This window comes from Psittacula echo, assembly GCF_963264785.1.
Source record: "Psittacula echo genome assembly, chromosome: 34".
NCBI lineage: Eukaryota > Metazoa > Chordata > Aves > Psittaciformes > Psittacidae > Psittacula > Psittacula echo.
In genome coordinates this window covers 131,334-159,295 of record NC_137769.1, presented here as the reverse complement: position 1 = coordinate 159,295, position 27,962 = coordinate 131,334, and the positions used below count along the sequence as shown (strand labels likewise).

Here is a 27,962-nt window from a genome sequence, read left to right as displayed (position 1 = left end):
GGGGAGCATTGCATGGATTGGGAATGGGAAGAGGGAAATGGAAAGGGGAGCATTGCATGGATTGGGAATGGGAAGAGGGAAATGGAAAAGGGAGCATTGCATGGATTGGGAATGGGAAGAGGGAAATGGAAAGGGAGCATTGCATGGATTGGGAATGGGAAGAGGGAAATGGAAAAGGGAGCATTGCATGGATTGGGAATGGGAAGAGGGAAATGGAAAGGGAGCATTGCATGGATTGGGAATGGGAAGTGGAAAGGGAGCATTGCATGGATTGGGAATGGGAAATGGAAAGGCATCCAAAGCCCTTTCCCTTTGGGAATGGGGATGCAGAGCTCTCCTCTCCTGCACTTGCATTCCCTTTGCCTTAGAGCCGAAGGAGAGGCACATCCATGGCTCGCGTCCAACCCCAGCCTTGGGAGCCCCCTAAACCCTCCCCGCCCTTCCCGGCGCCGCTCTTCCCTCCGGCTCCCTCCCGTATCCCTCTTCCAGCGGCGGCCGCTTCCCAATGGGCACCCATCCGCTTGGCCCAGGGTCCGCACCGCTGCGCCGGCCGCCTCGAGGTCTTCCACGAGCACCAGTGGGGGACGGTGTGCGAGCACCACTGGGAGCTGCAGGATGCGGCCGTGGTGTGCCGGGAGCTGGGATGCGGCCCGGCACGCTCCGCGCCCGGCGCCGCGCACTTCGGCATGGGCTCGGGACCCGTCTGGTTGGACGGCGTCAACTGCACCGGGACGGAGGCGGCCCTGGTGTCCTGCGCGAGCCAGGGCTGGGGCAAGAGCAGCTGCAACCACGCCGAGGATGCCGGCGTGGTGTGCGCAGGTAACGGCAGGGAAGGAGGCTTCCGGCCTCAGCCCGGCCCAGCGGGATCAGGGTCGGCAGCGGGAGGGAGAACGGGATGCTGGGACCATGTGGCATCGCCGCATCCCGGTCCCCTGCATCGCCGCATCCCGATCCCCTGCATCACCTCATCCCGGTCCCCTGCGTCACCGCATCCCGGTCCCCTGCGTCACCGCATCCCGGTCCCCTGCGTCACCGCATCCCGGTCCCCTGCGTCACCGCATCCCGGTGCCCTGCGTCACCGCATCCCGGTGCCCTGCGTCACCGCATCCCGATCCCCTGCGTCACCGCATCCCGGTCCCCTGCGTCACCGCATCCCGGTGCCCTGCGTCACCGCATCCCGGTGCCCTGCGTCACCGCATCCCGGTCCCCTGCGTCACCGCATCCCGGTCCCCTGCGTCACCGCATCCCGATCCCCTGCGTCACCGCATCCCGGTCCCCTGCGTCACCGCATCCCGGTCCCCTGCGTCACCGCATCCCGGTGCCCTGCGTCACCGCATCCCGGTCCCGTGCGTCACCGCATCCCGGTCCCCTGCGTCACCGCATCCCGGTCCCCTGCGTCACCGCATCCCGGTGCCCTGCGTCACCGCATCCCGGTCCCCTGCATCACCGCATCCCGGTCCCCTGCATCACCGCATCCCGGTCCCCTGCATCACCACATCCCGGTCCCCTGCATCACCGCATCCTGGTCCCCTGCATCACCGCATCCGTTCTCCCGTATCCCCCATCCCATTCCCAAGGAGTCTGCTCACAGGTGACTGCTGGGTGCAGTCAGCAGCCGCAGTGGAAAGCAGGATGGTCCTGCAGAAGGCAAGGGTGAGGGGTTTCCATGGTGCCCTTCTTGTGTCCTCCTCTATAGATGCCTCCAACCACCCCATTCCCATCCGCCCCGGTCCGGCAGAGCTCCGCCTGGTCAACGGCTCCGACCGCTGCTCGGGAAGGCTGGAAGTGCGGCACAATTCCCAATGGGGAACCGTGTGTGACCACGACTGGAGCATCCCCGAGGCCACCGTGGTGTGCCGGGAGCTGGGCTGCGGGGCTGCGGCCTCGGCCTATGGAGCAGCTCGCTTCGGCCAAGGCTCAGGTCCCATCTGGCTGGACCACGTCCAGTGCAATGGGAGCGAAGCCGCCCTGGCCGAGTGCTTGGCCCAGCCCTGGGGTACCAATGACTGCGACCATGGGCACGATGCTGGTGTCGTCTGTGCAGGTACCATCCTGCTTAATGGACCAGGAGAGGTCCACGGAGGATGCTCTGCTGTGGGGTGGGGGGGTGACCTCATCCCCCTTGTCCATCTCCAGCGCACGCTTTGCTCTTGAGCTCATGGATTCCATGGGTCTGTGAGCTTGAAGGGCCCTTCCAACCCACCCCATTCCATGGGTCTGTGAGCTTGAAGGGCCCTTCCAACCCACCCCATTCCATGGGTCTGTGAGCTTGAAGGTCCCTTCCAACCCACCCCATTCCATGGGTCTGTGAGCTTGAAGGTCCCTTCCAACCCACCCCATTCCATGGGTCTGTGAGCCTGAAGGTCCCTTCCAACCCACCCCATTCCATGGGTCTGTGAGCTTGAAGGTCCCTTCCAACCCACCCCATTCCATGGGTCTATGAGCTTGAAGGGCCCTTCCAACCCACCCCATTCCATGGGTCTATGAGCTTGAAGGTCCCTTCCAACCCACCCCATTCCATGGGTCTATGAGCTTGAAGGGCCCTTCCAACCCACCCCATTCCATGGGTCTGTGAGACTGAAGGTCCCTTCCAACCCACCCCATTCCATGGGTCTATGAGCTTGAAGGTCCCTTCCAACCCACCCCATTCCATGGGTCTATGAGCTTGAAGGTCCCTTCCAACCCACCCCATTCCATGGGTCTGTGAGCCTGAAGGGCCCTTCCAACCCACCCCATTCCATGGGTCTGTGAGCCTGAAGGTCCCTTCCAACCCACCCCATTCCATGGGTCTGTGAGCTTGAAGGGCCCTTCCAACCCACCCCATTCCATGGGTCTATGAGCCTGAAGGTCCCTTCCAACCCACCCCATTCCATGGGTCTGTGAGCTTGAAGGTCCCTTCCAACCCACCCCATTCCATGGGTCTATGAGCTTGAAGGTCCCTTCCAACCCACCCCATTCCATGGGTCTGTGAGCTTGAAGGTCCCTTCCAACCCACCCCATTCCATGGGTCTGTGAGCCTGAAGGTCCCTTCCAACCCACCCCATTCCATGGGTCTGTGAGCCTGAAGGTCCCTTCCAACCCACCCCATTCCATGGGTCTGTGAGCTTGAAGGTCCCTTCCAACCCACCCCATTCCATGGGTCTATGAGCTTGAAGGTCCCTTCCAACCCACCCCATTCCATGGGTCTATGAGCTTGAAGGGCCCTTCCAACCCACCCCATTCCATGGGTCTGTGAGCCTGAAGGGCCCTTCCAACCCACCCCATTCCATGGGTCTATGAGCCTGAAGAGCCCTTCCAACCCACCCCATTCCATGGGTCTGTGAGCCTGAAGGGCCCTTCCAACCCACCCCATTCCATGGGTCTGTGAGCCTGAAGGGCCCTTCCAACCCACCCCATTCCATGGGTCTATGAGCTTGAAGGTCCCTTCCAACCCACCCCATTCCATGGGTCTATGAGCTTGAAGGTCCCTTCCAACCCACCCCATTCCATGGGTCTGTGAGCTTGAAGGGCCCTTCCAACCCACCCCATTCCATGGGTCTGTGAGCCTGAAGGGCCCTTCCAACCCACCCCATTCCATGGGTCTATGAGCCTGAAGGGCCCTTCCAACCCACCCCATTCCATGGGTCTGTGAGCCTGAAGGGCCCTTCCAACCCACCCCATTCCATGGGTCTATGAGCCTGAAGGGCCCTTCCAACCCACCCCATTCCATGGGTCTATGAGCCTGAAGGGCCCTTCCAACCCACCCCATTCCATGGGTCTGTGAGACTGAAGGGCCCTTCCAACCCACCCCATTCCATGGGTCTGTGAGCCTGAAGGTCCCTTCCAACCCACCCCATTCCATGGGTCTGTGAGCCTGAAGGTCCCTTCCAACCCACCCCATTCCATGGGTCTGTGAGCCTGAAGGGCCCTTCCAACCCACCCCATTCCATGGGTCTATGAGCTTGAAGGTCCCTTCCAACCCACCCCATTCCATGGGTCTATGAGCTTGAAGGTCCCTTCCAACCCACCCCATTCCATGGGTCTATGAGCTTGAAGGTCCCTTCCAACCCACCCCATTCCATGGGTCTATGAGCTTGAAGGTCCCTTCCAACCCACCCCATTCCATGGGTCTATGAGCTTGAAGGTCCCTTCCAACCCACCCCATTCCATGGGTCTGTGAGCTTGAAGGTCCCTTCCAACCCACCCCATTCCATGGGTCTATGAGCCTGAAGGGCCCTTCCAACCCACCCCATTCCATGGGTCTGTGAGCTTGAAGGTCCCTTCCAACCCACCCCATTCCATGGGTCTATGAGCTTGAAGGTCCCTTCCAACCCACCCCATTCCATGGGTCTGTGAGCTTGAAGGTCCCTTCCAACCCACCCCACTCCATGGGTCTGTGAGCCTGAAGGTCCCTTCCAACCCACCCCATTCCATGGGTCTCTGAGCCTGAAGGCCCCTTCCAACCCACCCCATTCCATGGGTCTGTGAGCTTGAAGGTCCCTTCCAACCCACCCCATTCCATGGGTCTATGAGCTTGAAGGCCCCTTCCAACCCACCCCATTCCATGGGTCTGTGAGCCTGAAGGTCCCTTCCAACCCACCCCATTCCATGGGTCTGTGAGCTTGAAGGGCCCTTCCAACCCACCCCATTCCATGGGTCTGTGAGCCTGAAGGCCCCTTCCAACCCACCCCATTCCATGGGTCTATGAGCTTGAAGGGCCCTTCCAACCCACCCCATTCCATGGGTCTGTGAGCTTGAAGGTCCCTTCCAACCCACCCCATTCCATGGGTCTGTGAGCTTGAAGGTCCCTTCCAACCCACCCCATTCCATGGGTCTGTGAGCTTGAAGGCCCCTTCCAACCCACCCCATTCCATGGGTCTGTGAGCTTGAAGGTCCCTTCCAACCCACCCCATTCCATGGGTCTGTGAGCTTGAAGGTCCCTTCCAACCCACCCCATTCCATGGGTCTGTGAGCTTGAAGGGCCCTTCCAACCCACCCCATTCCATGGGTCTGTGAGCTTGAAGGGCCCTTCCAACCCACCCCATTCCATGGGTCTGTGAGCTTGAAGGCCCCTTCCAACCCACCCCATTCCATGGGTCTGTGAGCTTGAAGGTCCCTTCCAACCCACCCCATTCCATGCGGATCAGGTTGATGCTCCCCTTGCTCCTTCCACAGGCGCGGACCCTTCCAAGCAGCAACCCCTGCGGCTGATGAACGGCTCCAACCGCTGCCTGGGGAGAGTCGAGGTCTTCCACGGCGGGAAGTGGGGCACCGTGTGCGACGACACCTGGGACCTCCACGACGCCGCCGTGGTCTGCAGGCAGCTGGGCTGCGGCGTGGCCGTGGCCGCGCCGGGCTTGGCTCACTTCGGGCCGGGCTCTGACCCCATCTGGCTCGACCACGTTCTTTGCATGGGCACCGAGGCCACGCTGAGCCAATGCGAGCTCCGCGACTGGGGAGAGCACAACTGCGGGCACAGCGAGGACGCCGGCGTGGTCTGCTCAGGTAGCACCAGGCTGGAGCTCTCCTGTGGGCCGGGGCTGGGCCAGGCTCTCTCCTCTCTGCTCTCTCTGCCCCAGCACCAAAGGCCCCCGCACCCAGCTCAGGGGTGGTTGAGGCCACAGCAGATGGGGCTGCCCCGGCCCTGGCAGGGTTCAAGGTCAGGTTGGATGGGGCTTGGTGCAACCTGCTCTAGTGGAAGGGATCCCCGTGACTGTTCCATGGCTCTATGAGCCTGAAGGTCCTTTCCAACCCACCCCATTCCATGGCTCTATGAGCCTGAAGGTCCTTTCCAACCCACCCCATTCCATGGGTCTATGAGCTTGAAGGTCCCTTCCAACCCAACCCATTCCATGGGTCTATGAGCCTGAAGGGCCCTTCCAACCCACCCCATTCCATGGGTCTATGACCTTGAAGGCCCCTTCCAACCCACCCCATTCCATGGGTCTATGAGCTTGAAGGTCCCTTCCAACCCACCCCATTCCATGGCTCTATGAGCCTGAAGGGCCCTTCCAACCCACCCCATTCCATGGGTCTATGACCTTGAAGGTCCCTTCCAACCCAACCCATTCCATGGGTCTATGACCTTGAAGGCCCCTTCCAACCCACCCCATTCCATGGGTCTATGAGCTTGAAGGTCCCTTCCAACCCACCCCATTCCATGGGTCTGTGAGCTTGAAGGTCCCTTCCAACCCACCCCATTCCATGGGTCTATGAGCTTGAAGGTCCCTTCCAACTCAACCCATCCCTTCCAACCCAATCCATCCCATGAGTCTATGAGCTTGAAAGCCCCTTCCAACCCAATCCATCCCATGGGACTATGATCTTGAAGGTCCTTTTGAACCCAACCCATCCCTTCCAACCCACCCCATTCCATGGGTCTATGACCTTGAAGGTCCCTTCCAACCCAACCCATTCCATGGGTCTATGACCTTGAAGGCCCCTTCCAACCCAACCCATTCCATGGGTCTATGACCTTGAAGGCCCCTTCCAACCCACCCCATCCCATGGGTCTATGACCTTGAAGGCCCCTTCCAACCCACCCCATCCCATGGGTCCCTGACAGGTCAGGATCTCCCACAGAGGCCCCATGTCCCCGCTGTGCTCCTCTTGCAGGCCCCAACCCCTTGCAGCTGCGGGTGCAGGACGGCCCCGGGCCCTGCGCGGGGCGGCTGGAGGTGCTCTACAACGCGACCTGGCTCGGGGTGTGCGGCACCGGCTGGAGCCTGCTGGAGGCCGCCGTGGCCTGCAGGCAGCTGGGCTGCGGGGCGGCGCAGGCAGCACCCATGGGTGCCCCTCTGGGCCCTCCCCACGGCCGGGTCCTGCTGGAGGGGCTGAGCTGCCGCGGCACCGAGTCGCTGCTCCTCGAGTGCCTGCAGAGCCACACGGCGCCGGGGCCGTGCCCGCAGGGCTCCGTGGCCACCGTGGTGTGCGCCGAGCAGGAAGGTGAGCGCTGAGCATCACCCCCAGCACCCAATGGGGACGATGCTGCCGGAGCCCATGGGCAGGAGGAGGGGTTGGAGCATCCCTCTGAGCCCCCTCTCCCTGCAGGTGTGGTAGATCCCTGCCCGGTGCTGGCGGGACTCCTGGGCATGGGGATGCTGCTCTGCGGGACCCTCTTGGTCCTCTACCTGTGGACGAGGTGTGGGAGACGGGGTGGACGCCTCGCAGGTAAGAGCAGGAGCGTGGCTCATGGGGGCACATCTGGGTGTGCTTGGCACCCTCCAGGCATCATCCGGCTCCTTCCTGTTGCAGACAAACCCCTCCTAAAGAGGGCAGAGGACACCGGGGCATCAGCCGAGGCGTAGGAGGGCAGAGCCCCATCAAGACCCGAGGAGAGCCCATCCTGCGAAGCCAGCAGAGCAGGGGCTGCCATGGTCAGCAGAGAGCATGGATCCCTCTGCCCCATAGCCCCATAGCTCACTGCATGGAGTCCCTGTGGGTCCCAGTTCCTCTGGGCAGTGCCAAGTGCTTCAGTCGCCAAAGGCTTCCTACATAAACCCCTACCTGTCCTCTGGGAAGGCTCTGGAATCCTAATCCCGTCTGCACAGCCTCCTCATTCCCATCCCTAGAACCACTATAATCCCTGTTCCCATCCTTATGACCACTATAATCCCTATTCCCATCCCTATAACCACTATAATCCCTATTCCCATCCCTATAACCACTATAATCCCTGTTCCCATCCTTATGACCACTATAATCCCTGTTCCCATCCTTATGACCACTATAATCCCTGTTCCCATCCCTATAACCACTATAATCCCTATTCCCATCCCTATAACCACTATAATCCCTATTCCCATCCCTATAACCACTATAATCCCTATTCCCATCCCTATAGCCACGATAAATCCTATTCCCAGACCTACATCCCCCTGTATCCCTGTAACCGCCTGCAGAGCCATGCAGCATCACCCAGTGCCATCACCCCCACCGCATTCCCAATGGGATCACACCCTTTCTCCCAGTCCCCCATGGAAGCGAGGGTTACTTCCCAATCCAGGGAGCACTGGGTGAGATGTTGACCTGGCCATCAACCAGGAAGGGCCACGGGGGGTCCAGCTCGGGGGCTCCCATCTGGGATGTGGGGCTGCTGGAGCTGGTCTATCCTCGGAAGAGGGAGAAATGGGATCTTGGATCCAATGGGATACGTGCACCGTTGGGAGCCGTGGAGTAGGGGTAGACCTGGCAGCCCTGGGCTCTTTGCGCTCTCCTGAAGCTGAGATGAGGCTCTTGAGGGCTCCCCCCTGCAGGCCCAGCCCTCTTGGCCTTACGGATTGCTCTAGAGATGTTCTGTCCTCAGAAGAGGGAGAAATGGGATCTTGGATCCAATGGGATACGGGGCAGGATCTCAGGAGAGTTCCAGGCTTCCCAAGGAGGGACCCAACAGCCCCGTTGTAAAGGAGCGGAAGGGATGTGGGACCATGGCTTCCTTCCCGAGCATCCATGGAGCGCAGCTGTGGAAGCAGCCCCAGCAGAGCCCCATTCCCGGCATTCCTTGCTGCTCGCTGCCGGGAATCTCTTTGCCACTGGCCTGTTTGTTTGCAGACGGGGATCAACGGCCTCGGGGCAGGTCACTGCGGTCCCAAGGTTGCTCCATCTCCCATGGGATGAGGTTGGATTCGTTGCCAGCTCAGTTCCGTTTGGAAGAGCCCCTTCTGCTGGTCTCCAGCCTCCTCATTGACCTTCCTAAAGGCACCCATCTACTCCCAGCCCCATCTCCAGCACCCAGTACCCATCTCCATCCCCTCAGCACCCATCTCCACCTGACCCTTCCCATTGGGAACCACGCCTGATGCTGGACGGCCCCTTTGGGAAGCTCCTTGTCTCCAGGACACCTTCAAGGATGCGATGGGATGGCAGCAGCTCTTCCAGCTTCCTAGCAGCTGAAGACATGCTTGGGGCGCTGGTTGCACAGGACCCTTTCTCACGATGGATGGTGACCCCCACCAGCTCCAGCCTCCACAATAAAGCCTTTTCCAGCCTTTCCTAACCCATTTCCATGGCGTGGCTGCTCCATCACCCTCCAGACCCCCACCAGATGGAGCCGATGTCCTTGACCAGGACCAGGGGTGATGCTTTCAAGCTTAAACAAGGGCGATTTACATCGGAATGGGTTGAGTGGAGAAGGTTTGGATGCCCCATCCCAAGCATTCAAAGGCTCCGTGCAACCTGGTCCAGCGGAAGGCATCCCCATGGCAGGGGCTTGGAACTGGAGGAGCTTGAAGGCCCCTGCCAGCACAACCCATTCCATGAGCCTATGAGCAACCAGTCTAAAGGGTGTCCAAAGCGTTAGGGGCTGGCAGCGGGATCCGCGTGTCCGGAAGGCTTTGTTTGCTCCGTGTTTTCCTGGAACCGCTCTCCCCATTGCGCAAGGCAGGGACATCAGGTCAACCCCCGGCCCAGCTACACGGGAAGTGAAACTCCCAGCTGGGAGCAAGGCAGAGGAACAGGAGGGGTCCCCGCTTCGCCCTCCCATTGGCATCCATCCCAGGCTCCGACCGGCTCCAACCTCCAGCCTGCAGCCATGGCCATGCCGGGAGGAATCCAGCCCTCATCCCGGCGCGGGAGCCGACGCGGCCGTGGTGGGGCCAAGAGCGTTGGGATGCTGCTGCTGATGGCGTGGCTGTGGGGTGAGTGGGGTTCCCCTTCGCTTCTGGCCTCTATGGGGCACGGCAGAGGGGTCTGTGGGGCTGGGCCAGGAGGTGGCTCAGAAGGGGGTTAGGTGAGGGCAGGAGCTTTGGCTTTACCCCATAGCCAAAGGCTTGTGAGCATTGCAGGAGGGGAGGGCAGCAAATCGGAGCCCTTCCCAATCCAAACCAATCCATGGTTCCATGCTTCCATGGTCCTCGTGCTCACAAAGAGCCGTGGGGAAGCTGCAGCCCCTCCAGGTCCCTTCCCCACAGCCGTGGTTTGCTGAAGGATGGGGATGAGCTTTGCCGATGAGCAGCATCGTGTGGATGCTCCATCAACGCCATCACCTCGGAAGGGGTTAAGGGTGGGCTCAGGGCTCTGCCCAAGCTCCCATGTTGGAGGTGGGACAATCGGGACCCGCTCGGGGCTGGTTCTCCTTCCCAAAGGGCACGAGGAGGAGCAGTCCCCTCCTGAGGAGCTTTGGAGGGAGCAGAATGTGCCGGAGAGCATCTTGAAGTTGGGTCTCCTCCACCACTGTGTGCGATGGGGCAATGCCAGGGAGGCCCTCAGCTCTGAAGTCACCGCAGGGTTGGGTTCTTGCTTGGTGGGGCCTTGCAAGGACGCCCTTCTCCCTGGTCACAAAGGTTCTTGATGCAATGCAATCATCCCTCCCGAGCCTCCGGTACCCACTGTGCTCCAAAGCTCGGTCCTTGCTGCTGGATGCATGCACCAGGACATGGAGAAGCTCAAGGAACCCCAGAAGGCGGCTCCTTAAGGAGCCAGTGGGCACCCAAGTCCCTGCCCCATGACCGGGGGTCCCTGATTTTGGGGTGAAGCCGTGCCTCAGAATGAAGGGATCTGCCTTGGCCCATCCCATGCTGAGCCCTGCTTGCCCTGGGGCTGCTGACAAGGAGAGCATCCCCATGGAGACGCCGCTACTGCAGCGTTGGCTTTTCTCTCTTCTCCTTCCTGGTCCACCCAGGAAGCTCAGTTCCCTTTGTGGCCCCTTCCCAAAACTCGGGACAGGGTTCTTGGAATCCAAGTGGTGATCCCAGAGCCCGTGGCTCTGAATGAGCCCTTCTGCACACATCCCTGGCTGGGAATGAGGCCCCTGGCTGCAGGCACTGGGGTGATGGAGATGTTCTGAGAGCCGGGCTGGGGCAGCCTGGAGAAGAGAAGGCTCCTGAAGGGGAGACCTGAGAGCAGCTCCAGTGCCTAAAGGGGCCCCAGGAAACCTGGAGAGGGGCTTGGGACAAGGGATTTAGGGATGGGATGAGGAGAAACAGCTTCCAACTGGAAGAGGGGAGATTGAGATGAGCTCTGAGGCAGGAGCTCTTCGCTGTGGGGGTGGTGGGACATTGGAATGGGTTGAACGGAGATGGGGAGCTCATGGATCCAGGAAAGAGGCTTTTAGCATGGGTTGGAGGGATGGAGAGCGTGGACAAGGGGTGATGGGAGCACTGAAAGAGGGGAGATGCAGGGTGGACATCATGGAGTTGTTCCCTGGGAGGGTGCTGGGACACTGGGATGGGTTGAAGGGAGAAGCTGGGGCTGCCCCATCCCTGGCAGTGCCCAAGGCCAGGTTGGATGGGGCTTGGAGCAAGCTGCTCCAGTGGAAGGGGTCCCCATGGCAGGGGTTGGAACTGGATGGGCTTGAAGGCCCCTTCCCACCCAACCCATTCCATGGCTCTGTGACTTTTTGTGCCTCTTACATGAGCTCCTGGGGTTTAGATGCAGAGAGGGGCTTCCGGTGACTTCTGAGTTGGCTTCAGTTGACTTCAATTGACTTCAGTTGACTTCTGAGTTGGCTTCAATTGACTTCAGTTGACTTCAATTGGCTTCAATTGACTTCAGTTGACTTCAGTTGACTTCAATTGGCTTCAGTTGACATCTGAGATGCCCAGGGCCAACACCACCTCTCAAATCCCTTCCAGGTGGCAGGAGCCATCCCAAACCAACCCCATCCACCCCCTGGGTGTCCCCTCCTGCTTCCTCCCTCTCCAGGCACATCCAATGAGAGCCCGGCGGGGTCCCTTCGCTTGGAAGGAGGCCCCAGCCGCTGCGCTGGGCGCGTGGAGGTGCTGCACAACGGGACCTGGGGCACGGTGTGTGACGATGGATGGAGCTTCCCCGAGGGCCAGGTCGTGTGCCGGGAGCTGGGCTGCGGGGCGCTGCTGTCGGTGGCACCGGGCTCTCGCTACGGCGAAGGGAAGGGGCAGATCTGGTTGGACGAAGTCAACTGCACCGGGGAGGAAAAGGCGCTGTCGGAATGCGGGGCCAGGCCGTGGGGAGAGCACAACTGTAACCACATTGAGGACGCCAGCGTTGAGTGCTCAGGTACCCATCCAGCCGCGCACATCGGCATCCCCGCATCCATCCCGCGGGATGCGCATCCCTTCCCCAACCTTCTCCCCCCCACACCCCAGATTCCATCGTGGCCACGCTGGGCACCCTCCAGTTGGTCAATGGGCTCGACCGCTGCGCCGGGAGGGTGGAGGTGCTGCACGAGCACATGTGGGGCACGGTGTGCGATGACGGATGGGATCTGCAGGATGCGGCCGTGGTGTGCCGGCAGCTGGGCTGCGGCACGGCGCTGGCCGCCACCCATGGGGCTCACTTTGGAAGGGGCCACGATCCCATCTGGTTGGATGAGGTCAACTGCACCGGCACCGAGGACGCGCTCGTCGACTGCCGGGCCAGCGCGTGGGGCGCCAACAACTGCTTCCATGGGGAGGATGCCGGGGTGATCTGCTCAGGTAACGCTGCTCAAGGTGCAACAGGGGCCATTGACAACTCTGGTGCTTTGCAAGTCATGGAATCATGGAATGGGATGGGGTGGAAGAGCATGGATTCACTCTAGGGTATGATAAGGAAGCTCTTCCTATGGATGGCCTCCAAAGGTCCCTTCCATCCCAACCCATTCTATGGTTCTATCGATGACCTCCAAAGGTCCCTTCCATCCCAACCCATTCTATGGTTCTATAGATGACCTCCAAAGGTCCATCCAACCCAACTCATTCTATGGTTCTATCAATGACCTCCAAAGGTCCATCCAACCCAACCCATTCTATGGTTCTATCGATGACCTCCAAAGGTCCCATCCATCCCAACCCATTCTATGGTTCTATCGATGACCTCCAAAGGTCCATCCAACCCAACCCATTCTATGGTTCTATCGATGACCTCCAAAGGTCCCTTCCATCCCAACCCATTCTATGGTTCTATCGATGACCTCCAAAGGTCCCTTCCATCCCAACCCATTCTATGGTTCTATCGATGACCTCCAAAGGCCCCTTCCAACCCAACCCATTCTGTGCTTCTATAACGTGTCTTTGCAATGCGCTGTCTATGCAACAAAGCCCTTTTACAAAGCCACCCCCGAACCCCACTTTCAAGAGGACCCTGAGCACTGTGGCCTCTTGGTCCCCATCCTGCCCCCTCCCCACCCATGGATGATGCCCAGGCTGGAGCTGGGGCTCTCCTTTATGTCCCTTGGCAGGGTCGGCGATGGCGGTGGCCTCGGAGCCGCGCTTGGCCAACGGCTCGACGCGCTGCGACGGCAGAGTGGAGGTGCCCCACGGCGGCTCCTGGGCCTCCCTGTGTGATGAAGACTGGGGCCTGGCTGAGGCGCGGGTGCTGTGCAGGCAGCTGGGCTGCGGGACGGCGCTGGTGGCACCCGCCAGGTCCCGTTCTGGCCACGGAGCCGGCCAAAGGTGGCCCAACCGCGTGAGCTGCGTGGGCACCGAAAGCAACCTCTCCATGTGCGAGGTGCAGGCCCGGGGCAATGGCTCTTGTCTCCATGGCAGAGAAGCTGTTGTGGTGTGCTCAGGTAACCCCCTGGGGTGCGATACGGCGCAAGGGGTGGCCATCACCTTGGTCTCCTGCCTCCACGAGCCATGGGTGTTCCCATGAGACGGTGTCCGGATGCTGAGTTGGGAGCATCTGCCTGGAGGGCTTGGTCCTGATGCCAGAGGGTGGGATGGGCCCTGCATGGCCATTCCCAGGGGGATGTTCCCCATTTTCCTATGGGAGGGGCTGGAGCATCTCCTGTACAAAGAGAAGTGGGGCTGGAGGAGACCCCAGAGCAGCTTCCAGTGTCTGAAGGGGGCCTACAAGGATGCTTTTCATCAGGGACTGGAGTGATAGGACAAGGGGTGATGGGTGTAAGCTTAAACAGGGGAGATTTAGGTTGGAGATAGGGAAGTTCTTCCCTGTGAGGGTGATGAGGAACTGGAATGGGTTGATGGGGAGCTCATGGATCCATGAAAGAGGCTTTTAACATGGATTGGAGGGATGGATTGCATGGACAAGGGGTGATGGGAGCACTGAGATGCAGGGTGGACATCATGGAGTTGTTCCCTGGGAGGGTGCTGGGACACTGGGATGGGTTGAAGGGAGAAGCTGGGGCTGCCCCATCCCTGGCAGTGCCCAAGGCCAGGTTGGACACAGGGGCTTGGAGCAAGCTGCTCCAGTGGAAGGGTCCCTGGGTTGGCACTGGATGAGCTTTGAGGTCTCTTCCAACCCAACCCATTCCATGATCCCATCTCTCAACCCAACCCATTCCATGATCCCATCTCTCAACCCAACCCATTCCATGATCCCGTCTCTCAACCCAACCCATTCCATGATCCCGTCTCTCAACCCAACCCATTCCATGATCCCATCTCTCAACCCAACCCATTCCATGATCCCATCTCTCAACCCAACCCATTCCATGATCCCATCTCTCAACCCAACCCATTCCATGATCCCATCTCTCAACCCAACCCATTCCATGATCCCGTCTCTCAACCCAACCCATTCCATGATCCCATCTCTCAACCCAACCCATTCCATGATCCCGTCTCTCAACCCAACCCATTCCATGATCCCGTCTCTCAACCCAACCCATTCCATGATCCCGTCTCTCAACCCAACCCATTCCATGATCCCATCTCTCAACCCAACCCATTCCATGATCCCATCTCTCAACCCAACCCATTCCATGATCCCGTCTCTCAACCCAACCCATTCCATGATCCCGTCTCTCAACCCAACCCATTCCATGATCCCATCTCTCAACCCAACCCATTCCATGATCCCATCTCTCAACCCAACCCATTCCATGATCCCATCTCTCAACCCAACCCATTCCATGATCCCATCTCTCAACCCAACCCATTCCATGATCCCATCTCTCAACCCAACCCATTCCATGATCCCATCTCTCACTCCAGGCAAGTCAGAGGGTGACCAGGTCCGCTTGGTGAACTACGGCAGCCGCTGTGCCGGCAGGGTAGAGATCTACCACAACCAGCAATGGGGCACCGTGTGCGACGACAACTGGGACCTGGTGGATGCCGAGGTCGTGTGCCGGCAGCTGGACTGCGGCCGAGCGCTCTCGGCCCCTGGCAGAGGCCAATTTGGGCGCGGGGACGGCATCATCTGGATGGATGAGACCAATTGCACCGGCACCGAGAGCGCGTTGTCCTCCTGCCCGGCCCGGCCCTGGGGTACCGGGAACTGCTACCATGGCGAAGATGCTGGCGTGGTTTGCTCAGGTGAGGACTTTGCCGTCGGCATCGCTCCGTGCACGGTGGAGGGATGAAGGGGGGGGTTGATGGCAGGTTTGCACCCAGGGGGGTTCTTCAGCATCCTCAATGGTCCCATCCGATGGCCGCTCCTCCCATAAGGAGAAACCGGGTGCTGATGGCCTGGATAGATCCATAAGGTTCTTCTCATCCATGGATTCCTCACTGGATAAGGAACAGAGCCCAAAGCGTTGGGGTGAACGGTGTCACATCTCATTGGTGACCCATCACCAGTGGTGCCCGGGCTGGGACCAGTTCTGTTTCATCTCTTGGCCAATGATCCGGATGAGGGCATTGAGAGGGATAACACCAGGGTGGGTGGGAATGCTGGAAGCTCTACAGAGGGATCTGGACACGCTGGATCCATGGGATGAGGCTGAACAAGGCAACGTGCCGGGTCCTGCGCTTGGACAACCTCATGCAACATGGGTCAATCCGATGGTTGGGCTCAATGATCTTAAAGGTCTTTTCCAACCTGCTTGATCCTATCCCTCTATGATTTAAGGCCATGGGAGGCATTCCCGCAGGGAATTTGCTCTTCCAAAGCAACCTGCCTGGAGAGCAATGCCTGCAGGGAATGGGCTCCAGGAGGATGCAGGACCCATGGGGACCCCTTGGTGCAGGGCGCTCCCCCCTCCTCTTCTCCCCATCCCCGGAGGCTGTCGGCAGAATTCCAATGGGATGAGCAGAGCTCGAGGCCTTCGGGATTGATTCCCTTGGGTGCCTGCAGATTCCCTGCTCCCGGAGCCGGCTCCCATCCGCCTGGCCAACGCCTCGCAGCCCTGCGCCGGCCGAGTCGAGGTGCTCCATGGGGAGCACTGGGGAACCATCTGCAACCAGGGCTGGGATCAACGGGACGCCAAGGTCGTGTGCCGGGAGCTGGGCTGCGGAACGGCGCTGCCGGCCTCGGAAGGAGCCGACTTCGGCACCGGGCCCCTGCAAGTGAGCCTGGAGAACGTGAAGTGCCAGGGCACGGAGCTGAGCCTTAGGGAATGCCCGGCGGAACACGGGAGCTGTGAGCACGGGGAGCGCGCCGGCGTCGTCTGCTCCGGTGGGTTCCATCCCAGCATCAGCCGCGGGGCGGCACCAGCGCTGTCCCCATTGGCACTGGGGAGCAAGGGGCCCGTGGGTCAGGGAGCCCCAAACCCATTGCGATGTGTCCCCATGGATGGGATGAGATGAAGCGGGTCCATGGATGGGATGAGATGAAGCGGGTCCATGGATGGGATGAGATGAAGCGGGTCCATGGATGGGATGAGATGAAGCGGGTCCATGGATGGGATGAGATGAAGCGGGTCCATGGATGGGATGAGATGAAGCGGGTCCATGGATGGGATGAGATGAAGCGGGTCCATGGATGGGATGAGATGAAGTGTGTCCATGGATGGGATGAGATGAAGTGTGTCCATGGATGGGATGAGATGAAGCGGGTCCATGGATGGGATGAGATGAAGCGGGTCCATGGATGGGATGAGATGAAGCGGGTCCATGGATGGGATGAGATGAAGTGGGTCCATGGATGGGATGAGATGAAGCGGGTCCATGGATGGGATGAGATGAAGCGGGTCCATGGATGGGATGAGATGAAGTGTGTCCATGGATGGGATGAGATGAAGTGTGTCCATGGATGGGATGAGATGAAGCGGGTCCATGGATGGGATGAGATGAAGCGGGTCCATGGATGGGATGAGATGAAGCGGGTCCATGGATGGGATGAGATGAAGTGGGTCCATGCATGGGCACCCCCACAGACGGGGCCGAGACGCTCTATGTCCAGACCCAACCCCCCCACTCCGCACCCTCCATGCCCCAAACCCCTCCTCTTGTATCCCCGGCTCCCTCCTCTCCCCCCTTGCTCCTGGATGCTCCGAGCAGCTCCTTCGCCCTCCCGTAGGCTCGGTCGTGTCCGGCTTCGCGGCGGTGCGGCTGGTGAACGGCTCCGGCCGCTGCTCGGGCCGGGTCGAGGTGCTCCACGCCGGGCACTGGGGGACGGTGTGCGACGACGGCTGGGACTTCCTGGACGCCAGGGTCGTGTGCCGGCAGCTGGGCTGCGGCAGCGCCGTGCTGGCCCCGCACCGCGCTCACTACGGCCAGGGCCAGGGCCCCGTCTGGTTGGACGCCGTGCGCTGCGCGGGCTCCGAGGCCGCCCTCTCCGAGTGCAGCTCCAAGGGATGGGGCACCCATGGCTGCGAGCACGGGGAGGACGCCAGCGTCATCTGCTCAGGTACGGAGCCGCTGGAACGGGGCTCGTGGTCAGGGAGGGCTTGGGGGGGGGCCAGGGGTGTCCTTGTGATGCTCAGAGCACAGCAGATCCCATCTCCCATCCCCTACCTCCTCTGTAGGGATGCAGGAACCCAGCAGATCCCATCTCCCATCCCCTACCTCCTCTGTAGGGATGCAGGAACCCAGCAGATCCCATCTCCCATCCCCTACCTCCTCTGTAGGGATGCAGGAACCCAGCAGATCCCATCTCCCATCCCCTACCTCCTCTGTAGGGATGCAGGAACCCAGCAGATCCCATCTCCCATCCCCTACCTCCTCTGTAGGGATGCAGGAACCCAGCAGATCCCATCTCCCATCCCCTACCTCCTCTGTAGGGATGCAGGAACCCAGCAGATCCCATCTCCCATCCCAGGTTCCTTCACTTACTCTCCAGGTGTCCCTGCCACAGCCAGTGTTGAGTTGCCCCAGCATGGGATGGTAGCACCTCATCCTGGTTGGAATTGGGCTTAGTCATCCTATAGGGAAGCCCATTCCCTTCGGGATGAGGTATCCCAGGAGTCCCAAGTGGCACCAGGGTGTCCACGTCTTGGTGGCTGGGCTCTGCCCATGGTGTCTGCTATGGCCAAGCCCATTCAACCGAGACTTGGGTACCACTTGGGCCAGCTCAAAGGTGCCTGTCTTGGGAAGAGCATCCCTGACCCACAAGAGCATCCTTGCCCTGCTCCCAGCACTGCTGCGGGTTCCATGGGGGCAGCAGGCATCTCCTGACCCCGTTTTTCCTCCGGGATGCTCTAGGATCGGGCATCTCCGACCTCGGAAGCCTCCGCTTGGTGAACAGCTCCGATCCCTGCTCCGGGAGGGTCCAAGTATTCCATGAGCAGCGCTGGGGTGGGATCTGCTCCGACGGCTGGGACCTGGCCGAAGCCCACGTGGTCTGCGAGCAGCTCGGGTGCGGGACGGCGCAGGCGGCGCCGGCATCCCAAGGCTTCGGGATAGGAGACGGCTTCCTCTGGGTGGATGCTGTGGAATGCTCCGGGACGGAGGGAGCCCTCTTGGAATGCCGGCTGAAGCTGTGGGGGGAGCAGAGCTGCAGGTCCAGGGCCCACGCTGCTGTCGTGTGCTCTGCAGCCGCAGGTCAGTGTCAGCATCCACCTCCCCCTTGGGCCTTCCAGCCATGAGGTGGTCCCCATCCCCAGGGAAAGCGCTTGGAAAACCCTCGCAATTCCCAGGAATCCCAGGCCTATGGAATGGGGATGCTCCCTTCGGCTGCGCTTTTGGGGTTCTTTATGCATCTAGTCCTTGGGGTACCCCTTCTCTTCACCATAATGGTGCCTCCTTGACGCCGTGAGGATATTCCCATCATGGAATGATGTTTCTCCATGAGAACAACCGGCCATTGGAATTACATCCCAAGGGATGTGGTCAGTCCCCAGCACTGGATTTGGCTGGACAGGGTGCTGGGACATCCAATCTTTGCTTTGCCATCATCCAATCCATGCTTTGCCTGGAAAGGTTGGACCAACTCATCCTTGAGGTCCCTTCCAACCTGGGATTCCATGATCCCACCATCTATCGGGTATGGTCCTCAGAGGCTTGATCCCAATGGGAACCCCCATAGGGTGCTGGTGGAGCCCTTGCAAGATGCCTGATGATGGGAGCTCCCAGATTCCATGATCCCACCATCCATTGGGTATGGTCCTCAGAGGCTTGATCCCAATGGGAACCCCCATGGAGTGCTGGTGGAGCCCTTGCAAGACCCCTTGATGATGGGAGGCCCCATTGCACGGCCAACATTGTCCTTCTGCCCATAGACAGCGACCCAAAGAGCTCGGAAGCCCTGCGCTTGGTGAACGGCCTCCACCGCTGCGCCGGGAGGGTGGAAGTGTTCCATAGGCAGCAATGGGGCACCATCTGCGACGACGGATGGGACCTGCTGGATGCGGCCGTGGTGTGCAGGCAGCTGGGCTGCGGGGCAGCCCTGTCCGCCCCGGGGCTCTCCGCCTTTGGCCAAGGATCCGGCCCCATTTGGTTGGATGGCGTGAGCTGCGTCGGGACGGAAGCCACCATCGCCGAATGCCCCGGCAAGCCATGGGGACAACACGCGTGTAGCCACGTGGAAGACGCCAGCGTCGTGTGTGCAGGTGATGCTCAGCGTGGGCTTTGTGCTGGCGATGCCAAGAGCATCCTGGGATGCAGCAGCGAGTGGAGGGATGTGATTGAGCCGCCTCTACTCAACCCCGGTGTGGAGCTGGGTCCTCGGTGCAAGGAGAGGGTCGCCAGGATGATCAGGGGCTGCTTCCACAGGTTAGGATAGGGGCAACCAGAAGGTCCAAGAAGAGCATCCTGGCCTGGATCAGTGTGGCCAGAAGGACCAGGGAAGTAGAGCACCAGAGCGATGGGGAATGGCTGGAGAAGGCTCAGGCTCCCTATAGCTGAAGGGAGGATGGAGCCAGGAGGGGAATGGGCTCTGCTCCCAAGGGATGGGACAGGAGGAGACAGCCTCAAGCTGCACCAGGGGAGGTTCGGATGGAGATGAGGAACCCCAAAGGGAACAGTGCTGGAGTCACCATCCCTACAAGCAGTCACCCCCCCTCAGTGGCCTCGCAGTGCAATGGTTGGACCGGATGCTCTTCAGGCTCTTCCAACCCCATTGATTCCATAGGCACATCCCTAACAATGCCCATTCCCCGTTGATTCCCAGGGTCAGGCGTCGTCAGCAGCCCCCGGCTCCGTCTGGTGGGAGGTTTGAGTGAATGCTCCGGGAGGGTCGAGGTGTTTTACGCCAACAAATGGGGCACGATCTGCGATGACAGCTGGGACCTGCAGGATGCGGCCGTCGTGTGCAGGGTGCTGGGCTGCGGCGCTGCCACGCTGGCCCCCGGCTCCGCTCGCTTCGGCTGGGGAACCGGCCCCATTTGGTTGGACAACGTGAGCTGCACCGGGCACGAGACCGACTTCTTCCAGTGCCCGGCCAAGATGTGGGGCATCCACAACTGCCACCATGGGGAGGATGCTGGGGTGGTGTGCGGAGGTGAGAGATGGGGATGGGGGGTAAAGGAGCATCTTTGCGTGGTACCCAGCGATGGGCAGCCCTTGGGAGGGTGCAGGGGATGGTGAGGGGGATGTAAAGGAGCATCTTTATCTTTGCGTGGTACCCAGCGATGGGCAGCCCTTGGGAGGGTGCAGGGGATGGTGAGGGGGATGTAAAGGAGCATCTTTATCTTTATGTGGTACCCAATGATGGGGCAGCCCTTGGGAGGGTGCAGGGGATGGTGAGGGGGATGTAAAGGAGCATCTTTATCTTTGTGTGGTACCCAATGATGGGGCAGCCCTTGGGAGGGTGCAGGGGATGGTGAGGGGGATGTAAAGGAGCATCTTTATCTTTATGTGGTACCCAATGATGGGGCAGCCCTTGGGAGGGTGCAGGGGATGGTGAGGGGGATGTAAAGGAGCATCTTTATCTTTGTGTGGTACCCAATGATGGGGCAGCCCTTGGGAGGATGCAGGGGATGGTGAGGGGGATGTAAAGGAGCATCTTTATCTTTGTGTGGTACCCAATGATGGGGCAGCCCTTGGGAGGGTGCAGGGGATGGTGAGGGGGATGTAAAGGAGCATCTTTATCTTTATGTGGTACCCAATGATGGGGCAGCCCTTGGGAGGGTGCAGGGGATGGTGAGGGGGATGTAAAGGAGCATCTTTATCTTTGTGTGGTACCCAATGATGGGGCAGCCCTTGGGAGGGTGCAGGGGATGGTGAGGGGGATGTAAAGGAGCATCTTTATCTTTATGTGGTACCCAATGATGGGGCAGCCCTTGGGAGGATGCAGGGGATGGTGAGGGGGATGTAAAGGAGCATCTTTATCTTTATGTGGTACCCAATGATGGGGCAGCCCTTGGGAGGATGCAGGGGATGGTGAGGGGGATGTAAAGGAGCATCTTTATCTTTGTGTGGTACCCAATGATGGGGCAGCCCTTGGGAGGGTGCAGGGGATGGTGAGGGGGATGTAAAGGAGCATCTTTATCTTTATGTGGTACCCAATGATGGGGCAGCCCTTGGGAGGATGCAGGGGATGGTGAGGGGGATGTAAAGGAGCATCTTTATCTTTATGTGGTACCCAATGATGGGGCAGCCCTTGGGAGGATGCAGGGGATGGTGAGGGGGATGTAAAGGAGCATCTTTATCTTTGTGTGGTACCCAATGATGGGGCAGCCCTTGGGAGGATGCAGGTGAGCACGAATGTGATGGGAAATGCCTGAGGAACCTGGGGGGGGGTTAGATGGAGAAGAGAAGGCTCAGGGGGACCTAAAAGTACCTAAAAGGAGGTTGGGGCCAGGAGGGGAATGGGCTCTGCTCCCAAGGGATGGGACAGGAGGAAACGGCCTCAAGCTGCACCAGGGGAGGTTTGGATGGAGATGAGGAACCCCAATGGGTGCTGAGGCATTGGAACAGTGCTGGAGTCACCACCCCTGCAAGCATTCCCCCCCCCATCAGTGCCGTGGGTTAGTGGTGGCCTTGGCATTGCAACGGTTGCACCGGATGCTCCTAAAGCCCTTTGGCTCCGCGGTCGGCGCCGCGGTGCCGGTACCCGCGGGTCCACGCGCGTTCAATCCCAGCAGGGAACTCGAGCTCCGCCGCCCTGCGCCTGATGGACGGGCCCCAGCGCTGCGCCGGGCGGGTCGAGGTGCTCCACGCAGGCCAATGGGGCACCGTGTGCGACGACGGCTGGGACCTGAAGGACGCGGCGGTCGTGTGCCAGCAGCTCGGGTGCGGCGGTGCCGAGGCGGCGCCGCTCCAAGCGCACTTCAAGCGCGGCACCGGGCCCATCTGGTTGGACGACGTGGCTTGTACCGGCAGCGAGGAGGCGCTCGCCCAGTGCCACGCCAGGCCCTGGGGGCAGAACAACTGCAACCATGGGGAGGATGCTGGCGTGGTGTGTTCAGGTATGGCCTGATGGGGAAGGGTGGGGAGGGCCGGGGGGGGCATTCTGCATCGGAGCACCTCTGGGGTGATGGCTATGGGGGGGTTAAACCGGAGAGGAGAAGGCTCAGGGGGACCTTGAGTTGGGTTCAATCTTCAAGCTCTTTCCCAACTCAATTGGACTCCATCTTCAAGCTCTTTCCCAACTCAACTGGACTCCATCTTCAAGCTCTTTCCCAACTCAGTTGGACTCCATCTTCAAGCTCTTTCCCAACTCAACTGGACTCCATCTTCAAGCTCTTTCCCAACTCAATGGGACTCCATCTTCAAGCTCTTTCCCACCTCAGTTGGACTCCATCTTCAAGCTCTTTCCCAACTCAACTGGACTCCATCTTCAAGCTCTTTCCCAACTCAACTGGACTCCATCTTCAAGCTCTTTCCCAACTCATCTGGACTCCATCTTCAAGCTCTTTCCCAACTCAACTGGACTCCATCTTCAAGCTCTTTCCCAACTCAATGGGACTCCATCTTCAAGCTCTTTCCCAACTCATCTGGACTCCATCTTCAAGCTCTTTCCCAACTCAATTGGACTCCATCTTCAAGCTCTTTCCCACCTCAGTTGGACTCCATCTTCAAGCTCTTTCCCAACTCAACTGGACTCCATCTTCAAGCTCTTTCCCAACTCAACTGGACTCCATCTTCAAGCTCTTTCCCAACTCAACTGGACTCCATCTTCAAGCTCTTTCCCAACTCAACTGGACTCCATCTTCAAGCTCTTTCCCAACTCAACTGGACTCCATCTTCAAGCTCTTTCCCAACTCAACTGGACTCCATCTTCAAGCTCTTTCCCAACTCAACTGGACTCCATCTTCAAGCTCTTTCCCAACTCAACTGGACTCCATCTTCAAGCTCTTTCCATTCTATGCCTCCCTGACTCCACAGTTCCATGATTCCATACCCGGGATGCTCAAACCCTTCCCGACGCCTCCCTCCCAGCCCAGCCCCAACCCCTGTGTACGCGATGCCCCCAACCCACCCCGTGCTCCTTCCAGGCGCCGGCGCATCCAACGCCTCCTCTTTACGGCTGATGGACGGGCCCCAGCGCTGCGCCGGGCGGGTCGAGGTGCTCCACGCAGGCCAATGGGGCACCGTGTGCGACGACGGCTGGGACCTGAGCGATGCCGAAGTCGTGTGCCAGCAGCTGGGATGCGGCAGCGCCCGGGAAGCCCACGGCGGCGCTCACTTCGGCCAAGGCACGGGGCCCATCTGGTTGGACGACGTCGGCTGCACCGGCGGCGAGGACGCGATCGCCCAGTGCCAAAGCCACCCCTGGGGACACAGTAACTGCCACCACGGGGAGGATGCTGGCGTCGTGTGCTCAGGTATGGAGCAGCCCATGGAGGGCATTGATGACCCCTGTGTGTGCCCACGGAATGGGTTGGAAAGGGCCTTAAGATGCTCCAGTTCCAATCCCTTGCCTCACTCCAGGCCACGTCACCCATGTCTCTGTCCACTGAACACCACCAGGGATGGAGCATTCACAAGTCCCATTCCAGTGCTCAGCACCCTCACAGGGATGAAATTCCTTAGATCCAACCTAAACTTCCTCTCTTTAAGCTTAAACTCATCACCTCTTGTCCTGTCCCTTCAATCCCTGATGAAGAGGAACCAGATGCTCTTAAGGTCCTTCCCAACCCAAACCATTCCATGGTTAAAACCTTCACATCCAACCCTAAACCCATGATTGAAACCTTCACCTCCTCCTCCCTATGGCACCAAAGGAACCAACCCAAACCCCATGATTGCAACCTTCACCTCCTCCTCCCTACGGCACCAAAGGAACCAAACCCCAACCCTAAACCCCCCGCCTGGTCTCCATTGCACACCCATGTGCAAGGAGAAGACCCCACCATTGTAGGGCATGAAGCTGCACCGAAATCCATCGCTATGGCTATGATCTACCGGAAGGGCTGCATCCATAACGACCATAAACAGCCTTGGGGCTCCTTTAGCAAAGCAGTGGGCGCCCTGCTGCCCATTTCCCAAGGGGAATTCTCTTGGCAGAGGCCAACGTCACGGCCCCGGCGCGGATCCGCTTGGCCGCCGGCCCCAACCGCTGCGCCGGGCGCCTGGAGGTGGAGCACGAGCAGCAATGGGGCACGGTCTGCGACGACAGCTGGGATCTGACCGATGCCAAAGTGATCTGCAGGGAGCTGGGCTGCGGCACGGCCGTGGCGGCGCCGGGCCACGCGCACTTCGGCCCAGGGCTCGATCCCATCTGGTTGGATAACATCGAGTGCACCGGCACCGAGAGCGCCTTCAGCCAATGCAGCCACGGGAGCTGGGGGCTCCACAACTGCAACCACAATGAGGACGCCGGAGTCGTGTGCTCAGGTGCTCAATGGGGGTCGCCAAAACGGGGTCTAGATGGGGCTGGGGGGATGGCAGGGATGGGGATGGCAGGGATGGGAATCATGGGAATGGCTTCCCGTTGTTCTCAATGGGAGGGTTGTGGAGAGAGGGAACAGGGAGCCCAGAGGAGCTGGGGCTGCCAACCCATTCCATGGGTCTATGAGCTTGAAGGTCCCTTCCAACTCAACCCATCCCTTCCAACCCAATCCATCCCATGAGTCTATGAGCTTGAAAGCCCCTTCCAACCCAATCCATCCCATGGGACTATGATCTTGAAGGTCCTTTTGAACCCAACCCATCCCTTCCAACCCACCCCATTCCATGGGTCTATGACCTTGAAGGTCCCTTCCAACCCAACCCATTCCATGGGTCTATGACCTTGAAGGCCCCTTCCAACCCACCCCATTCCATGGGTCTATGACCTTGAAGGCCCCTTCCAATCCACCCCATTCCATGGCTCTATGAGCCTGAAGGTCCTTTCCAACCCACCCCATTCCATGGCTCTATGAGCCTGAAGGGCCCTTCCAACCCACCCCATTCCATGGGTCTGTGAGCTTGAAGGGCCCTTCCAACCCAACCCATTCCATGGGTCTATGACCTTGAAGGCCCCTTCCAACCCACCCCATCCCATGGGTCTATGACCTTGAAGGCCCCTTCCAACCCACCCCATCCCATGGGTCCCTGACAGGTCAGGATCTCCCACAGAGGCCCCATATCCCCGCTGTGCTCCTCTTGCAGGCCCCAACCCCTTGCAGCTGCGGGTGCAGGACGGCCCCGGGCCCTGCGCGGGGCGGCTGGAGGTGCTCTACAACGCGACCTGGCTCGGGGTGTGCGGCACCGGCTGGAGCCTGCTGGAGGCCGCCGTGGCCTGCAGGCAGCTGGGCTGCGGGGCGGCGCAGGCAGCACCCATGGGTGCCCCTCTGGGCCCTCCCCACGGCCGGGTCCTGCTGGAGGGGCTGAGCTGCCGCGGCACCGAGTCGCTGCTCCTCGAGTGCCTGCAGAGCCACACGGCGCCGGGGCCGTGCCCGCAGGGCTCCGTGGCCACCGTGGTGTGCGCCGAGCCCAAGGGTGAGCATCGGGAGCCTTTGTGGTGGCTGTAAAGGGAGGGGGGGGAAAGGTGCCCATGGGGACCAGCAGCTCTTGTGCATCCCAATGGGATGCGTTGCCTTTGCCGTCACCGCTGGGAGCGTTGGGAACGCGCTCCTGCCTCCCAAATGAGCTCATCCATCCCTTCTTGTTCAGCTTGGGAGACCTAAAGGGGCTACAGGAGACCTGGAGAGAGGCTTTGGACAAGGGATGGAGGGAGAGGACAATGGGAATGGCTTTAAGGTGCCAGAAGGGGATTGGGATGAGCTCTTCTCTATGAGGGTGGTGGGACTTTGGAATGGGTTGAATGGAGAAGCTGGGGCAGGGTTGGGATGGGGCTTGGAGCAAGGAAGGTGTCCCCACGGCAGGGGGTTCGATCTGGATGGGCTTCTAGCTCCATCCCGTCTCAACTCATCTCTGGGTCCAAAGAGGGGGTCAGGCTGTGGTTGCCGATGGGTCTCCATGCCCGTCGTTACCAGTCCTGCTTGGAGACGGGATCCCACATCCATTCCTCCCTCATCCCAGGTGCTCCATCATCCTGCTTGGCCCTGATCGCGCTGCTGGTGCTGGTGATGCTGCTCAGCGGGGTCCTGCTCTGGCTCATCCTCAAGAGAAGATGCATTGCAGCAGCCCAGGCTGGAGGTGACCCCCTTATCCCTACTCTTCCCACCCCCCTCCCCAACTCCTGGTCCCCCCCGCCATGGGGGTCTATGGAGATGGGGATGAGCCCCACATCCTCTCCACCCCACAGCCCACCAGCGCCTTAGGGACCAGGATGCTCCATCCACCTCCTTCCAGCCCATGGGGGCCATCTACCTCCCCAGCACAGCAGAAGGCCCCAAGGATGACACGGAGATGATGCAGCTCATGGAGGAAGATGCTGCCCCATGATGCTCATACCCTGTGGGGGGGCCACATCAGGCTCTTGGGGTCCTTTAGGTGCTCTCCTGAAGACTCAAAGCACCAAGGGCAGGACAATGGACAACCAAGGACTTGGGGACACCCCCCCCACCAAAGCAGCCCCCATGGCTCAGGAGGAGCCTGAGGAGCAATTAAAAGGGGGACCCCAACCTTCTGGGTGTGATGGGTGAGTGCTGGGGGGGGGACCCACATCCACAAGGTCCTCATCCATTCAGGAAGGAAACCTCCCCCTTTGGCCTATAGGATGCCAAAGGCTGGAGAGCCCACAGGGCACGATGCTCATCTCCAAGCAGGAATCCGGCTACATCCCCCCCTCTTCAATGCAGGGGCTGGAATATGGGATATAGGGATCAGAAGGGATACAAGGAAGAGGAGCTGGAGGGCAGGCAGGTACCGCAGCCCATCTGAATGCAGCCCCAGGTGGATAAAGCAGATGGGAACCTGTTGAGATGCACCCAGCACCCTATGGGCCATAAAGGACGTTGAGGACCCTCCCCACCATCAAATCACAGCCCCATGAGCCTCAATGGGGCCAGAGCTGAAACGGGAGGTGCAAGGGAAGGAGCTGTGGAGCCCCCCCATGACCAAGAGGCCCACGAGCATCCCCAGAGGGGATCCACCACCCCCCAAGAGGGATCTGATGGATCTCTCCTTGCCAAGTGACCTCCCAGGCATGCCTGAAGGACACCAAGGAGCACATCAGGCCCTTGCTGGACACAGCCATGAAGGTGCTGAGACAAAGCCCCTGTTAAATCACCATCCTGTAATTAGTGTGCACATCCCAACGCCCCCCCCCCACACCCCATTCCCAGCACTACAGGGACCGCATGGAACGGGGGGGACATGGATCTGGGATCTCCAGGAGTCCGAGGGACAGCACCAGGGCATCAAGACAAGGCCCTTGTCCCATCCTAGGCAATGGTCCATGTGCCACCCTCTGCTCAGCAGCACAGGGCTCATGCAAGAGGAGGATGGGCCACGGAACCCAAGCAGGCTTCAGGAGGTGTCCACTCCGCTCTTCCCCATGGGTCCTTCCATGACTTGGACCAGTGAGGCATCTCCCACCCCAAAACCAGCAACGTTTGGCCCCTACCGTGCCACCACGGAGCCCTGCAGCCCCTCCAGCCGAAGGTCCCGCTGGGATCATCCCTTATGGAAGCAGCTCCAGCTTTGGCAAAGGGCTCAGGAGAAGGACAGCAGCTTTATGGAGGTGATGCC

General features: G+C 60.1%; 1 protein-coding gene across 1 annotated transcript; it reads left to right on the top strand.

Moving 5' to 3' along the window:
* Positions 1-169: 169 nt before the first annotated feature.
* On the top strand, positions 170-26,714 carry LOC308231280 (scavenger receptor cysteine-rich type 1 protein M160-like; the record flags this gene model as incomplete). Its single annotated transcript, XM_080636468.1, has 23 exons — positions 170-819; positions 1,697-2,044; positions 5,155-5,484; positions 6,595-6,924; positions 7,030-7,149; positions 8,530-8,771; positions 9,476-9,614; positions 11,620-11,952; positions 12,042-12,371; positions 13,115-13,444; positions 14,832-15,155; positions 15,916-16,236; positions 16,320-16,800; positions 16,910-17,409; positions 18,204-18,542; positions 19,220-19,549; positions 20,110-20,439; positions 22,025-22,348; positions 23,378-23,707; positions 24,390-24,719; positions 25,476-25,805; positions 26,349-26,465; positions 26,575-26,714. The coding sequence occupies exons 1-23, from the start codon at positions 390-392 to the stop codon at positions 26,712-26,714; spliced, it is 7,128 nt and encodes a 2,375-aa protein (XP_080492594.1). The 5' UTR covers positions 170-389.
* Positions 26,715-27,962: the final 1,248 nt, after the last annotated feature.